At 37.0% G+C, this 17,251-nt stretch overlaps 1 protein-coding gene and 1 non-coding gene across 4 annotated transcripts in view; both read left to right on the top strand.

Annotated features, from left to right (window-relative positions):
* The window catches only part of LOC119053041 (B-cell receptor-associated protein 29), a 52,469-nt gene that overhangs the window by 6,966 nt on the left and 28,252 nt on the right, over positions 1-17,251 (top strand). For all 3 annotated transcript variants that reach the window (XM_053673189.1, XM_053673190.1, XM_037150474.2), the window contains exons 4-6: positions 2,530-2,680; positions 6,834-6,969; positions 13,012-13,120. In XM_053673189.1, the coding sequence (XP_053529164.1) occupies positions 2,530-2,680; positions 6,834-6,969; positions 13,012-13,120 (396 nt within the window). The remainder of the gene's footprint in view (positions 1-2,529; positions 2,681-6,833; positions 6,970-13,011; positions 13,121-17,251) is intronic.
* Positions 16,266-16,396, top strand: LOC119053052 (small nucleolar RNA U109). Its single transcript, XR_005083234.2, has one exon. It is a non-coding gene; the product is annotated as a small nucleolar RNA U109 (small nucleolar RNA).

Raw genomic sequence — 17,251 nt, 5'->3', positions numbered from 1 at the left:
TTTGAAGGCCATGGTAAAAACCTTTGACCTTTCCACTAAAATCACAGAAGATTGCTTCTTCAGAATAGAGAAGTTATTGTGTCTCAGGAATTAGGAATTTAACTAAAATTAAAATCAAAACAGACTAGCCTTAAAAAGAGTAAAAATAAAGTCTCCAAAAACACCTGTAGACACTCTACTCTGTTCACAAAGATACACTATTCTGGCCCATAAATATAAGTCTCAATAAATTACAAAAGAATTGAAATCATGCAAAGTATGTAAAAGAGAATTCAGTAACATACCTGAAACAATCCCATGTGTTCGGAAATCAGATAAGACACTTGTCAGTAATGCTTGGGTTATAGAAGTTCTCAAAGCCAAAAGAGAAAGTATTTTAATGGAGTAATAATGAAAATACAATGTAAAAAAATTTGCTAGATAATTAAGCAATAAAGTGCTGTTTAGAGGATATTTATAACCTTGAATGTTTATTAGAAAAAGAAGAAAGTTAAAATATTTTTTGCTACCTTAGAATATTCATTCATGATTTTTTCTAAAAGGTTAATCATAAAAATCATATGATCATCTCAATAGATGCTGAAAAAGCATTTGAAAAATTCAACATCCATTTATGATTAAAAACTCTAAACAAAGTTTGTACGGAAGCCGTGTACCTCAACATGATAAAAGCCATATATGACAAGCCCCCAACTAATATCATATTCAACAATGAAAAGCCAAAAGCTTTTCCTCTAAAGTCAGGAACCAGACAAGGATACACAATTTCACCATTTTTAGTCATAGTATTGGAAGTCCTAGCCAGAACAGTGAAGCAAGAAAAAGAAACAAAAGGCATCCAAATTAGAAAGGAAGAAGTAAAACTGTCACGATTGCAGATGACATGACACAGAAATCTAGATCTGTATCGATATAAAAAACTCTAAGACTTCATAGAAAAGACTGTTCAGTTAATAAGTGAATTCAATAAAATTACAGGATACATCAATACACAGAAATCTGCATTTCTATATACTAATAAAAAGCTATCAGAAAGGCAAATTAAGAAAACTTCATTTATAGTCATATTAAAAAGAATAAAATACCAAGGAGTAAATTTAGCCAAAAAGGTGAAGAACCTGTACACTGAAAACTCTATGACATTAATGAAAGAAATTGCATAATAAGAAAGATATTCTGTTCCTATAGATTGGAAAATTAATATTGAAGTGTTTATGCTACCCAAAGTAACCTGCACATTCAGCACAATCCCTATCAAAATTCCAATGGCATTTTTTTACAGAAATAGAATGAACAATCCTGAAATTTGTATGAAACCACAAAAGACCCTAAATAACCAAAGCTCTCTTGAAAAAGAATAAAGTTGGAGGCATCATGCTCTCTAATTTTAAACTGTATTACAAAGTTATAGTAATAATCAAAACAGTATGGTATTTGAGGGAATGGGAGAAGAGGTGAGGGATTTAGGAGGTACAAATTGGTTGTTACAGAATAGGCATGGAGATGTAAAGTATAGTGTAGGAAATGAAGTAGCCAGAGAATATATGTATGACCCATGGACATGAACAATGGTGTGGGGATTGCTTGAGGGAGTAAGGGGTGCTGGGTGGAGAGGGGCAAAGTGGAAAAAATTGGGACAACTATAACAACATAATCAGTACAATATAATTTTAAAAATATATAAACAGCATGGTATTGGCATAAAAAACACACATAGATCAATAGAGCAGAGTAGAAAGCCCAGAAATAAAACCACACATATTAATTTTTTATAAAAGAGCAAGAATATATTTGGGGAAAAAAGAGTCTCTTCAATAAATGATGTTGGGAAAACTTGACTACTGTCTTGCACAATACAAAAATTAATGTATACCTGGAACTAATACAAAATAATTTTGAATGTAAACTGTAATTGAAAAATGAAATTTAAAAAATTAACTCAAAATGGTCATATAGTTACAAAAGACTTGAACTTAAGACCTGAAACCACAAAACTAAAAGAAAGCGTAGGTGGTAAGGGTCTTGGCAATGATTTTTTTGGAGTTGACACAAAAAACAAAGGCAACAAAAGCAAAAACCAACAAGTAGTACTATATCAAACTAAAAAGTTTCTGCAAAGCAAAGGAAACCATTGACAAAATAATAGATACAATAAAATGCTAGTACAGTAAAAGAAATAGGATAGTCTCTCATAATTGATTGTAATGGGATATGGCCTATGTGTTATTGTTAATAGGTTAAAATATAGTCACCCTATTAGGGATATAGAAAGAGTAAAGGATGATAGTTTGCATTGTAGCTAAAGATGAGACAGTAAATGATGGTGAGTACTAGATAAACAATAAAAACAAAAATGGTGAGTACAGATTATCCATTTTGAGCACAGTACCCTCTCAAGTACTTAGAGCAAAAGTCTCTGCCTAAAGTCCATTATTTTAGAGTTATATCAGTTACTCTAAAACTGCTTTCCATTTTAATAATCATTTTATATTCTTACAAGCCAAGAGTAAATGCATTCTCTTCTAATAGATGCTGTGAGAGAAGTAAGGAAATATTCCTCTGTTACTACTGTTGAAAAGAGCTTACCCAGCAGACCTGGTGCCCATGAACATACACAGATGAAACTTTTTAGGTCTCAAAGAAATCTTTACATTTCTGGATTTTCATTATTTTTTTGGCTGTAAGTAAAACACACACATTTGAAAACAATTTGTTTCTCATTTTTTTAACCTATAGATTTTTATGCAATATTAATTAATTATACTAACATCTGCATAAAAGAACTCAGACTATATTTCCAAATAACAAGTAATAGTTATGGATTGTAGGTTTGAAAGGTTAATAAGCTCTGAATGATCTAGCTCCTGCTTCTATCTGGAGCCTTCTTTCATACTGTTCTCTGACAAGTACACCACATTCCTACTCCACTATTAATTCATTCATTCTTTTAAAATTGATTTTAGACAGGGAAAGTGGGAGAGAGAGATAAACATCAATTTGTTCCACTAATTTATACATTCATATGTGCCCTGACTGGGTATCAAACCACCAACTTTGGCATATTGGGATGATGCTCTAACCAACTGAGCTACCCATCCAGGGCATTCATTCATTCTTGTAATGAATATTTATTAAGCGCCAATTGTATAATTAGCTCCTGCCTACTTCAGGATCTTCTTACCTGCTTTTCCTTCTGCCAGAACACTCTTTCCTCTTTCTCTGGCAAACTTTTCATCATTCAGTGTCTTTCCCAAGGAAGCCTTCTATGACCATCATTCCCCTAGAAGAAGATAGGTCTCTTGTAATCTCCTATAGAATGTATATATACTGTATTTTGTTGTGTATAATGTGCTCCTGTTTATAGTGCACACCCATGTTTTTGGCCCAAACTTTCAGGAAAAAAACTTTAATTTTTAATTCAATTATTTAGTTATTTATATTTAAATACTTGTTTTTTTGTATTATAAAAGAATTTTAGTATTTATTTTTGGACATATGGTACAAGAAACTTTATGTAACATATAGTTTAAAATACAAGAACAGGTACAAGGTCTTTCAGGTACTACCCATGTATAATGCACAACCTTATTTTTCCCTCACAAATTTGGGCAAAAATATAAGCATTACACACAACAAAATATGATACTTTCTTTCGAGTATCATTCATGATTATAATTAAACACTGTTCTAACTCTTGCCCCTCCAACTACAACCTAAACTCTTTGAAAAAAAGGACTTTGTCTTATTTCTTGCTGTGTCCCCAGTACCTGAAACACAATACTTAACACTTAGCAGCTCCTGAGGAGATGTCTGTTGAATGAGTAATTGAAGATACTAATTACTACTTCTAACAATAGAAGTTACCCACAAACACCCATTTATGAGCAGTCTGGGGGCTTGACCAGCCTCATACAATGCTCTTTAAATAGCAAAGTTTGAACTGGGGGAAAAAATAGAGTTTTGTTACTAGCCCTGCCACACTGTCTGAAATTCTGTTTCTGCTCCTCTTGGCTGGAAGCATCTACAAAGAAAAACCTTAAATTAGTAAGTACCATTGGACTTGTATTTCAAATGTTAGTCTTCTAACAAAGATTCTTTTTTTATTATATTTTATTGATTATGCTATTACAGTTGCCCCAGTTTTCCCCTTTTGCCCCCCCTCTACCCAGTAACCCCGACTCCCTCAGGTAATCCCCATACACCATTGTTCATGTCCATGGGTAATGCACATAACCTTTTTGGCTACTCCATTTCCTACACTGTACTTAACATCCCCATGGCTGTTGTGTTGCTACCTATTTGCACTTCTTAATCCCCTCACCCATTCATCCATTCCCCAAAGCCCTTCTCCCATCTGGCAACCATCAAAATGCTCTCTATATCCATGATTCTGTCTCTTTTCGTCTTGTTTGCTTGGTTTGTTTTTCAGATTCAATTGTCGATTTGTATTTGTTGCAATTTTATTGTTCATAGTTTTGATCTTCGTTTTCTTAAATAAGTCCCATTAACATTTCATACAATAATGGTTTGGTAATGATGAACTCCTTTGGTTTTCTCTTGTCTGGGAAGCTGTTTATCTACCATTCAATTCTAAATGATATCCTTGCTGAGTAGAGCAGTTGTGGCTGTAGCTGCCTGCTTTTCATGACTGAGTATTTCTTGCCAATCGCTTCTAGCCTGCAGTTTCTTTTGAGAAATCAGCTGAAAGTCTTATGAGAACTTCCCTGTAAGTAACTAGCTGCTTTTCTCTTGCTGCTTTTTATCTTTAAACTTTGGCTTTTTAATTAGAATATGTCTTGGAGTGAGTTCCTTTGCATCCATCTTGTTTGGGACTATTTGTGCTTCCTGGACTTGCATGTCTATTTTCTTCACCAAGTTAGGGAAGTTTTCTTTCATTATTTTTCAAATAGAGTTCCAGTTTCTTGCTTTTCTCTCCTCCTTCTGGCACCCCTACAATGTGAATGTTGGAAAACTTTATGTTGCCCTAGAGGCTGCTTACACTATCCTCAATTTCTTGGGTTCTTTTTTCTTTCTGTTGTTATGATTGGTTTTATTTTTCTTCCTTACATTCCAAATCATTGATTTGATTCTTGGCTTCATTCACTTTACTGTTGTTTCTCTGTAAATTGTTCTTTATTTAAATTGGTGTATCATTCATTTCTGACTGGGTCTTTTTTATGCTCTTGAATTACTAAGTTTCTTGAGCATCCTTATAACCAGTGTTTTGATCTGCATCTGATAGATTGCTTATCTCCCTTTTGTTTAGTTCTTTTTCTGGAGTTCTGATCCGTCTTTTCATTTGGGCCATGTTTCTTTGTCTCCTCATTTTGGCAGCCTCCCTGTGTTTGTTTCTGTGTATTAGGTAGAACTGATATGACTCCCTGTCTTGGTAGTGTGGCCTAATGCAGTAGATGTCCTGTAGTATCCAGTGGCATAGCCTCCCTTATCTCCCCAGCTTGGTACTCAAAGTGTGTGCTTCATGTGGGCTGAATTCGCCCTTCTCTTTTAGTTGAGCCTTGGTTTCTGTTGGCAGGTGAATGGGAGGGATTTTCCCAGGCACGTCAGCCACAAGGACTAGCTGTGACTACTGACCACTAGCCTCTGCCCTCCGTGGAGGATCAGGTGTGCACGGGCAGGTAGTGATGCTCCAGCATGATTTGTAGCTGTCCCCTGGGAGCACAGGCCCTGGGATTTTCCAGGTGGTATAGGCCAAGGTCAGCCCCCACTTCATTTTGCCTAGGGCATCCCTGTCTGAGCTATAAAGCAATCTGAGATGGCCACTACTTGTGCTGGGCTTGGAGATTCCTAGGCAAACCCAAGCTGTGAATCTAGGCTAGCTGCTGCTAGTGCTGGCCCTGGGGCCACTTAGCAAGAGGTCCAGAGTTTGGTGGCTCACTGAGGCCTGCTGTTACTTGTTTGAGAGGATTTAGGAAGTGGTGAAGCATGTACTAGGACCAGCCATTCATGTGGAAAAGCCACAGTTAACAGCTATAAGTTGGGTCAGATGGAGCCTCAGGGGATCTCTAGGGCAGGGTAAATAGTGTTAGCCAGGTTGATGGACTCTCAGATATGGCACCCACCTGGCAGCTCCATGGCTTTGTGGGGGTAAGGTTCAGAATAGGGACGGTGGCCTCTGCCTGCCTTTTTGTCTGAGAGATAGTTGTCCCCCAGCTTTTGTCTTGATGCCAGACACTATAGTTCCTCCCTAGTACCACTGGTGCCTGTCTAGCTGCTACCCTAGTGCTGGAGCTCAGAGGCAATAGTTGTGAGTAAGTTTGTGTTTGGCTTAAGATGAACTACTTGGGACTCTAGAATTTTCTTCCACTGACTCAGTCTCCCCTGCCTTTTGCAGCCAGAAGTAATGGGTACTTACCTTCCTGGCACCGGAACCCTGGGCTGCAGGCCTGGTGTGGGGCTGGGACTCCTCGCTACTGAGATAGCCACAATTTTTATCCCCCACCTGTGGACATGGAACTGGCCCATTCTGCATCTCTGCCCCTTCTACCAGTATGGATGGATATGATTTCTTTAATTCCATAGTTGTCAGACTTCAGTTCAATTTGATTTCCAATGGTCCTGAGTGATGGTTGTCCTGTAATTGAATTGTAATTCTGATGTGGCTATGCCAGGAGGCAAGCTGTGTTTACTTATGCTGCCATCTTGACTGGAAGTCTAACAAAGATTCTAAACAAATGAATCACAGGTATGTTTTGACTGAAAGACTTGGATCTTTTTAAAAAATGTGTCCTTTCTAACCATCATCTCTCTCGACTACACCCATACCTAAAGAAATGTTGTTTGTCAATGACTATTTAACGTTTTTTTTTCTTTAGAGTGCTGAGACGTCTGGTTACCCTTATTACTCAGTTGGCAAAAGAACTATCAAACAAAGGAGTACTTAAAACTCAAGCAGAAGATACTAACGAGGCTGCCAAAAAATTCATGAAAGAGAATGAGAAACTAAGACAGGTATTTAAATTTTCTTTTTAAAAATTTGTGTGAATGTTGTTGATATTCCCACAGGATACTATATTATTTTTCAGCACTGAAAAGAGCATTTGTTTAATTTATATGCAGAAAATAACCAAAAATAACAATATTGTTCTACAAATTAATTATTTTATTATCTTTTAGATTGATTTGTTCTCATAGTTTCCCTCCATAGTAGATTAATACCATTGAACTTTCTTTCTGTGATTCAAGTAGAAAGGTATTCTAGGAATGTGAATTTTAGTTCATTCATTACCATTAATATTACTTTATAACCTAAAACAGGTATTTATAAGTCTCTTTATTTCTTCGTTTTTAATCCTTACCTGAGCACATGCTTATTGATTTTAGAAAAAAGGGAAGGAAGGGAGAAAAAGAGGGAGAGAAACATTGATGTGAGAGAGAAACATCTATCCATTACCTTTCTTACGTACCCTGACCAGGATATACCCACAACCAAGGCATGTGCCCGGACCGGAATCAAACCCTGGACCTTTCTTTCCGTTCATGGTACCATGCTCCAACCAACTGAACCACACCAGCCAGGACTAAGTCTCTATATTTACATTTTCTTTTCAGTTAAATTATTTTTGTAGTGCTGTTTTGCTTTATTTATTTAGTTGTATTTTAAATGATGGTAATATAGGAAGCAGGGGAAAGTAGTTGATGGAGATCGATGACTATATAATATTTGAAATCTTTAACTTTGTGATGCTGATGATAATGCTTCTTTGACAGCCTATTGCTGAACCCCTGCCATTCAGGGAAAGTGCTTTTCCTATTAAATAAAAAGAACAAATGGAAAAATGAAAGATACAAAATTATTTGGGGTATTTTTTTCCTTAAGTTTAAAATTTAGTACGTAGATCTCATACTCGAGTGTGTTCAGTTCATTGTAAGCCACATATTTTGAGAATTCTGCTTTTTAATAAAAATAACCAGTGGAACCATTCATAAAGCAGACTTTCTTGAAGAAAACATTCCTAAAATAATGCAGTTAGATTATTTCCCTATTGTAAATTAATGAAATGCAAATAATTATATGTTACACCAAGTTATATTTATGTAAAAAGTTTTGGTTCCCTCAGTAGAGAATGTAAATTCTTATCTAAGTCCTAAAGCCCAGACTCTTATAAGAACTCCAAGCACCACCTTCCATCAGTTCTAAATGAGGTAGCTAATACATAGTACAGTATAAAGCTTTCCAAAACCTATTAAATAAGGCAAAATTCATTTCAGAAAATCTGTTTGGTGCTACAATATCATGGTCACTTTCTCAAAACCTTGTTTTACCTTTTTTTGATGTCGGCCTTATTTTCCATACATCAAAAAGGTATCTTTATATAAATAATTCAAAAATGTTTCTTAGATTATATGCAGCATCTTTTAAGGAAACCTTTAGAGAATAAGCATCAGTTTGTTTTTCACTTTGTTTTGATCTGTTGTGAAAAGTCATCGAATCACAAATGTCGTGTAAATTTCCCTTGGTAGTAAACATAGGTCTGGGAAATCAAGCTGTTGATAAAAGCAAACAGTGAGTCATTTTTGCTTCTTGGGGAATATTTCAGCAACAGAATCAGCCTCATTTTGTACCTTAATATTTTTGCTTCATTTTCTATCCTTTGATCTCATTTCCTAATGGTAAAAAGAAAATAAAACCTTCAAAGCTTTAATTAATATGATGGCTAGCCTCGAAGCACACAGCTGTTTCTTTGTGGACTCACCTTGTGCCTGTCTGGATTTGATATTCTGCCCATCATGTCAGATTAATGAGTTGTAACTACAAATAGAGCACTGCTTTTTTCCTCTGATTCTTGCATTATTTTTTTTCTGCTCTTTAGCTCTAAGAAAATAGAAAGTGCTTTTGTACTATTTGTATTATTTTTCTCATATTGTCATAATTAATATATTTAAATTAGTATTGTCCTTCAAAGATCTTCCTCACAACATTTTCGGAATTATTTTCAGAACCAGTTACCATTCCAAGGAAGCTTATTTCGTGACTACTGATTCTTTGATCCCCCACACACGATTTCTTCCTTTTTTTGTTTTCCTTCCCTTTGGTTCCATGCTGTCCTTCCTGCGTATCTCCAATCAGATCAGTAGTCCTAGATCATCAGAGGTACACAGGTATGCTAGGCTAAACCAGGACACAGTGGGGAGGAAGTCTGTGAGTTGGACATAAGTACTGTCAGTGCCCAAAGTGCAACTAATTGCTGCAGAGCCAGCCATGCCTTCGCTGACACCACTGCTGCTGAGGGCCTGCCCAGCTCGGCCCAGCAGCTCCTGGTGCCGCATGCCTAGATCCATTCCAGGTCTCTGCAGGAGCAGCTCGGGACCATATCTCTTTTGGGCTCACCTGCTGCCATCAGGGTGTGCCTTGTCTCACCTGGAGAGCCACAAGAAGCAGGAGTGAAGGGTGCTGTCCTCTCCCTCACTGCGTAACCTGAACACCCCTCACTTGCCCTGATCAGGTCTGCTGCACTCCTGGCCAGCCTCCCCCGGATCATGTCCTTCAGTTTACAGTGACCTCTTCTGCAATCAAAATCTCTTCTCCACTGTGACATCCTGGGACCACGTATTTCAGTTTATAAGGTCCTCAGTACAACCTTCCTTTGTAATGATAAAATCTTTTTAAAAAGTGCAACTAATTGATCAATAAAGGCCATAGGTTAGAACGTCAAAGATGACTTATATTTCAAGTTACTTAATTCTTGTAGGTGTTGAAATACTAGTTAAGGAAGGATAAAATTGCTAAAACACCTCTTCATTCTCTGTCAGAGACACATTATCTAATGGAAAGTGTATTACCCTGAGTTGCAAGAGACTTGGCTGCTAGTCCCAACTCTAGCAATAATGAGCATTGTCACCTAGGGCAAGTCACCTCATATGTTCTGGACCTCAAGGTCATAAGTAATAGTTAACACTGTGCCAGGCATCACTTCAGATGCTTCACAGTAAGATATTAATTCTTAATTCTTGCAACAACCCCATTAAGTTGATACTGTTATTATCTGCAATTTATACATGAGAAAGGGAAGCACAAAAATGTCAAGTGACTTGTACAAAATCATGCAGCTAAGTGACAGCTAAGATTTAATCTAAACAATCCGACTCTGCCATCCACAATCTTAACCATGTTGTTTTGTGCCTTCTCTTGTATACTAGCCTATAAAATGACTTGCAGATGGTGCCTGAGACCCTTTTGTATTCTGATACTCAGTTAATTAAATGAAATAATTCTGTGAAAGACCAGTTAACTTTTAATTGCTTTAAATAACAACAGTAATGGAGTTTTACTTCTTACTAGTTTTTTTCCAGCCATGTACCAAGATGGGATAAGGTAGATGAAAGAGTGAAAACATGCATTATTGTAGCTGGTAGCTATTGGATTTCAGATTCCAAAACTCTTAGTTTTTCTCCACTGTCAAGTTACACATAATAAATTTGGACAAGTTTGCAGGTGCAGTAATGAAAGCATATTTACAAGACCAACACAAATTCAACTTTTCTAAGTAAATGGCATAATAATTCAAGCAGTATAAACATTCCTGCAACTCAATGATTCCCTTCCAATTTGGGTAATCACTGGAGAGTCTTTGTGAACTGAACTCAGTGAAGCAACAGCTAGGATTGTTTTGAACCTGAGTAGGCAAGAAATTCACAGAAATTTGGAGAAAATTTTTTTTCTTATTTCTGATCTTTACATTTTTTAATTAAAAATTTTTTGAAATTATAGGCTTCTTTAGTCATAGTGTGCACTTCAGTCCTCTTACCTCCTAAAACAATTTCTTGGATTACATAATATATTCATTAGCACTTTAATTCCTCTCAAGCTGCCTAATCTCTATTGCAACACAGTAGTGCTGTATTTGATCTTGTGCTACAGCTTGTATGCTCTTGTCTCATCCTTTTCAGTAGTCTAAGTTACCTGAGAGCAGAGATCATTTCTCTTACGTTTTTATCCCTTATAACACCTAGTATTGTAATATGTACATGTTGCCAGTGCTCAGAACGATTCGTTTGTCGAATATACCAGCTTACATTAGAAAAGGAACCATCTGCACAAGAAATTGTTTTCTGTGTCAATCTGTTTTAAATTATCCTGTGTTGCTTTTTCACCTATGGAAATTGTCACTATCAAGTTGCCGCACTCTTGTCAAATAACCCATGCCAGTGTGTACATACTTCATTTTTCAAACATTAATTTGCCTTTCTTGGTAACTTAAATTTTTTAAAATTTCTTTACAGTGTCAGCTTCTTAATTCTATTAACAGTGGTAGTTTCCACCTAGACATACAGATCAAGAAATTTATGATTTTATTTTAGTCATATATTTTACTATTCAGACTTTAATTTTTCTTCCCTTGAAAGTATAAGCTGGAAACATAAAATAAAGACTTTAAAAGCCAGAATAGATTTTTAAATATGAAGAGCATCGTAAAGGATTAACGGAATAAAATTAATTTGGGGACTAATCAATGAAAATTGGATAGAATTTTCCAGGCATAGAGATGGCCCTTCCATTTTGTACTTACCCACCTCCACCCTGAGAACATATTCTTCTCTTACAAATTCATCTTTATAAAAATAGTGTGGGTAGACAGCTCACACTAATTGTAACATAATGGTCATCCAATTAATATCCTCAGAATTGATCTTTCCTTAGATTTGCATTATTCAATTGATGAAAAGGCATGCATATCATTTACCTAAATTCTATTTTCATTTTTTACTTTTATTTTTTTATCCTCACCCAAGAGTGTGTGTGGTTGCGACTTCCTCATGAGTCCCCCCGATTGCCACAGACTCGAGTGAATATGGCCAAGACATAACATGATCTGCTTGGGGAGGAGAAGTGGGCAGTGGAGAAGTGTCTCAGGGGAGACAAAGGCCAGCTGCAGCCAGTTTCTCCAAGGAGAAAAAGGCCCCAAGCCCCCTGCTCCAGGGCTTTTATTGGGTAGTAATACACGGGAATACAAGGCGGCAAGGATCAAACAGTAGATAACATTTCAAAGATATATGAGGGCTTACTATGAGTCCGAGTCTGTCAGGAACAGAGTTTTAGGGTTTCCTGCTCAAACCCTTAACATATGAATGAAAGCACTCTTAGCAGAGCAGATTTCACAGGTGTATCAGGAAGTCTTTGCCATGCCAGATTTTCCCCCAGGGCACGGCCTGGCCAGGCAAGGAGCTGCACCTCTCCCCATCAGGTATTCAGGCTTAAAAGGATTAGAGCCAGGAAGCACTTCTCCCAGAGAACATGGGGACTCAGGCTTTGTCAAAGCCTGGGGGTGAGAGTCCATTGCTCTTTGTTTCAGCCCCCCTAGTCCTTCCATGAAGGCCTCCCAAGTGATCGAGTCTGCCTTAGGTTTCCCCCCTCTGTGAGAGGTCTTACCCGTCATTGACTTCTGACCAAGCTCTGGGGGCAGGGAGAGGAAACTGAGGCAGCATTTGCTACTAGAGACAAGCTTTGTCTCCTGTGCTCACACTCCAAAGGTCATCCCTCGCCCTTAGCCACAAAGGGTCAAGATACAATTCCTAAAACCAGGCAGAGCAGTCTGTAACAAGTATGTTTATTGATTTTATATAGAGAGAAACATTGATTGGTCACCTCCCATACATGCCCCGACCAGGAGTGGAAACCACAACTAGATATGTTCCCTGACTAGGAATAGAACCCACAATCTTTCGGTGAATGAGATAATGCTCCAACCAACCGAGCCCCCTGACCAGGGTTACATAAATACTTTTGAAAATACCATTTTAATCATAGCCCAAATAGAAACCCGTGTTATTTTTATTTTAGAGATTTCAGCCATTGTAAGGAGAAATTTATTTGTATGTTAGCCAAATGCCAAGTTTCTGTTGGCAAAATTACATTGTAGAAAATTAAAAAATACTAAAAAGACAGCATAAAATAAAGACTAATAATTTTAAATATATTACTTAGACCATTTTTTGGAAGAATATCTCGCTATTGCCATCTAAGCTCACTTCTATAACTCTCTTTTATCATAGCTCTTGAAAGGCTATAACAAGGAAGAAGAACACCTTTTGCAAGCACAAAACGAAAAACTGGTAGAAGACCAGGAAAAACTGAAAACTGAATTAAAGAAGACTTCAGATGGTAACTTTGAGTGCATGTGCCAAAGTAGAAAGAGCATGGTATTTTATGCTGTTACACTTCACTGTTTTCCCTTAAACAAATCTAATGGCTTAATGTTCTTCTGGCTGAAATACCACAAGCGACCTATTTATAATTTCTGTTCCTGCTCGAATATGAAGATAAAACATTGTTTCAGCCAAGAGAAACATGCTGTGTTATGCAGAAAAACATGTAGGTGTTTCAGGTCTGTGTTGTAAATACAGATGTTCCTACCTTAGCAAAAGAGCTGTGTTCCTGAAAAGTTGCTTGTAAACACATTATTGGAAAATAAATCACATTCTTCCATCACAGTGCATTGCTCCTTTGAAAGAAGTGATCACAGGGGAATTGTTTTGGTTATAAGGAATTATATTGCTAATCTCAAGCCCTTATATTTCCTATCTGCCAGATAAAAGGCAAGCATTCCTTGAAAGAGAGGGGTATGCACATAGTAAGAAAAATCTGATGATGGAAAAGCTGAGAATTTGAATGTCTCATTCCAAAATATATTGCATTGAGCACTTGAGGTAGGGCATCCTAACTTCATTTCCCTGAAGGGAGCTATTTCTTCCACATTATTTTGTTTTTTAAAAACTGGTTCTGATAGTATTTTCATCTTCTTAGTCAAATAAATTATTATTGCCTACAGTCACATAGCACAGAAAAGTAGATACCCCAAGTCCAAAGTCCTCCCAGGAAACTCTGTAAAATTCTGTGGCTGGACCCCAGTCAAAATTTCTGCATATAATAGATACTCCTTGACGTCATCCAAACACTAGGGAACCTCTCAGTCAGTCAGAGTTAAAATAATGATCTTCTCCAGAGACCTCCTCCAATTTTAAGTCTCTTTCATTACTTTATGTTGAAAGTAAATTGGAGAATGTTCGGTAACTGAATCAAGGACCTACTTTATGCCATTTTTTTTGGTCTGCTTTCTTTTTTTTTTTTTTTGTTGGTTTGATTTATTTTTTTTTTTTTTTGAGAGGAGATATTTTTTTTTTTAGTTTTTTTTTTTCTTCTAGAATTTTTGTATCAGTGTTTTTCTTTTTTTTTTGGGGTTTCTCCTTATTCTTTATCATAATTATACTTTTGTTTTTTATTTTTTTTTTTTTTTTGGGGGAGGGGGGGGGGGGGGGATTCCCACTGCACCCAGACATGTGCCCTGACCAGGAATCAGACTGGCCACCCTTTGGTTCACATGCCAGCACTCATTCCACTGAGCCACACCAGCCAGGGCAATCAAGAAGTTTTAATATTTGTATAAAAATAAATTCAGTAATCCCCTACTTTCTACATTAGACATTTCAGAAAAGAAATGTGTTCTTTTTTTACCCAACACAAATTAATGCTACTAATCCTTCAGAAGAAGGCAAGGGACTATTTTCAAAATACCTTTGCTTAATTTTTAAATATTGGTTCAAAATCTTGCTTTCTTTTTTTCACATCTGCAAATGATCTTTTTTCTTATGTTATAATCAGGGTGGTGGGAAAACCAAGGACAGACGAGAATAGGCTGTGTGCCATGCTACACCTCTCAACCCTGGCCAGTTTCTTTGTCCTTTGCCTTTTAAAAATTCCAACTCTGAGATATTTTGAGCTTTAATTTCACAAGTCTGGAATATAACTCTTGAAGCTCAGTATTATTTTAGATAACCATAAAGAAACTCAATATTTCTTTAACAGACAATTCACATGCTTGGAGAAAATGGGCTCTTTGATAATATAGGCATGGGTTTTCTAATCTGATAACAAAAGATGCCAGCCTCTGTGTTTGAAGTGTAGACTACAAAGCTACTTTCAGAGTGAATCAGTGTTGAGGTAAAAGCAGATTTGACCTGTTTGAGTATGTCCTGTTTGGTTCCTGCAAGGTGTGTAGTATTTTATGAGTACAGTTTATTTACCCAAAATTATTATTTTAGATAACATTATTAATGACCTTCAGAATATCAACTTTTAGTTCTAAAGGAAATATATCCTAGGCTACATTCCCTTGACCCGCACCAGTCAAATTTATTATGGTAAGAACTAAGAAATTACATAAACAAATAGCATAAGATTTGGATGAATTTAGCAGTGCAGTGCTTTGCATGTTGTACCATTCAAAAATATTCACCAATTTCTAAAGATTGAGGGTATTAATGCTGACAGTGCTTAAGAAATGTTTCAGAAAGTTCTTTTATACTTGAAAATTGAGTAGACAAGCAGTGTGGTTTATTTTTTATAGTGATTAATAGAGTATTTGCCATGTAATTTATCTTACCCTTGGTGTTTTTTTAAATGAAACATTTTCTCCAAAGTGTATAAGTAGAAATAAAACATAAATACAAGTATTTATTTTAGCTGGTTGGCCCCAAATTGGAAAACTGGCATTCTGAAGGCAGGTATCAAAAGCACTCTATCAGATCTGACTGGGTCGCTCAGTTGGTTAGAGCACCATCCCAGTCCACCAGGGCTGTGGGTCAGTCTTCAGTCAGGGCACATACTGTAGTCAACCAGTAAGTACATAAATAAGTGGAATAACCAATTGATGTCTGTCTGTCTCTCTCCTTCCCTCTCTCTTCCTTTTCCCCCCTTTCCCTCTTTCTCTAAACCAAAACAAAAAAGCACAAAAAAAGAACACACAATCAGTAATACCAAACTCTCCATCAGTTTTTACCAACCAACTCAGATTTCACCCAGAATTAGTAAATTACCATGCTTCAGTGCAGTAATATGACCCTAGTGATCCAAAAGGGTGTGCATGTCCCAAAACACCCAATTTACACTCAGGACTAAGTCAGGTGTAAGGACCTGCCAGATCTGTCATTTTTAATGATCCGTTAACAATAAATCTAATGTCCCGGTGTGTGGAGTAATTGGGAAAGGGCACTGCCATGTGAGAACTTAAGTTTTGAAAAATTTACAAAGCTCACAGCTTTCATAATAGAAATAAATCTTGTATGTAGTGGAAAACCTTCTGATATTCAAGGACATTGACTTCAAAGGAGTCTTTCAGGATAGCCACCATATTTATTCTTATAAACAAATACCTTCTCGGTATTATTCTTATTAGAGGAGGCAGTAGGTACCATTTAATCATTGCATGTATCCAAGCAGTGGTAAAAGTAAATCTGATTTTAAAAGTGAACTGCATGTGGAAATGTCTCCGCCTCATTCCTTTAGGACTGGGAGTATATCCATAACTTGTTTCATTAACAGAGTTCTTAGGGCTGCCATCTTTTAGTAGGAGTTGAGTAGTAGCATTTGTCTCCTGCAAAAAGGTCGCTGGCTGGAGGTGTGTGGGAGGCTACTGATCAATGTTTCTTTCACACATCAGTGTTTCCCTCTCTCTCCCCCTTCCCCTCTCTCTAGAAATAAATACATCTAAAAAATAAAATAAGCATCCATATATATAGCCCCAAATAATGTAATTAAGCAAAGTGACTGTCAGGAACTATGTTTATTGTTGGCTTTGACTCTTAAAATTATTTATTTTTTATGAGAAAAAACTTTTCACTGTAACCTGCCTTCTCCTAGACTTAATTCAGTATGTGGTTAACCAAACTGAATTTCTCAGTTTCATGCAGTCTTAGGATCATAAGTACAGAGCCTGGCATGTTTTATTCATCCATACACCAAGTGTGTAATATATGGAATGGGGCCACAGATCTTAAATGTTTAACTCCCTTGGATGGGACATGTGGAAGGAGAGGAGAGGAGAGGGCATATGCCAGTAAACATAGCCATTTCTCGTTACTATTTTTAAAGATTTTATTTATTTTTAGAGAGAGGGGAAGGGAGGGAGAAAGAGAGGGAGAGAAACATCAATGTGTGGTTGGTTGCCTCTTGTGCAACCTCTACTGAGGACCCGGCCCACCACCCTGGTGTGTGCCCTGACTGAGAATTGAACCAGAGACCCTTTGGTTTGCAGGGGGCGCTCAATCCACTGAGCCACACCAGCCAGGGCAGTTTCTCATTACTTTCATAGTGTGGTTATTTGTTTAGAACATCTGTTGGAATCATAAATATGGAATGATAAAACTTTACAAGAAAGGGCCCTGGCAGGTGTGGCTCAGTGGATTGAGACCCACCTGTGAACCAAAGAGTCACCTGTCAGATTCCCAGTCAGGGCAC

Source organism: Artibeus jamaicensis, unplaced genomic scaffold (assembly GCF_021234435.1).
Source record: "Artibeus jamaicensis isolate MK-2021 breed Jamaican fruit bat unplaced genomic scaffold, CSHL_Jam_final contig_834, whole genome shotgun sequence".
In the NCBI taxonomy this organism is placed as follows: Eukaryota; Metazoa; Chordata; class Mammalia; order Chiroptera; family Phyllostomidae; genus Artibeus; species Artibeus jamaicensis.
The sequence above is the reverse complement of the archived record's forward strand: the minus strand, read 5'-3'. Positions and strand labels throughout refer to the sequence as shown.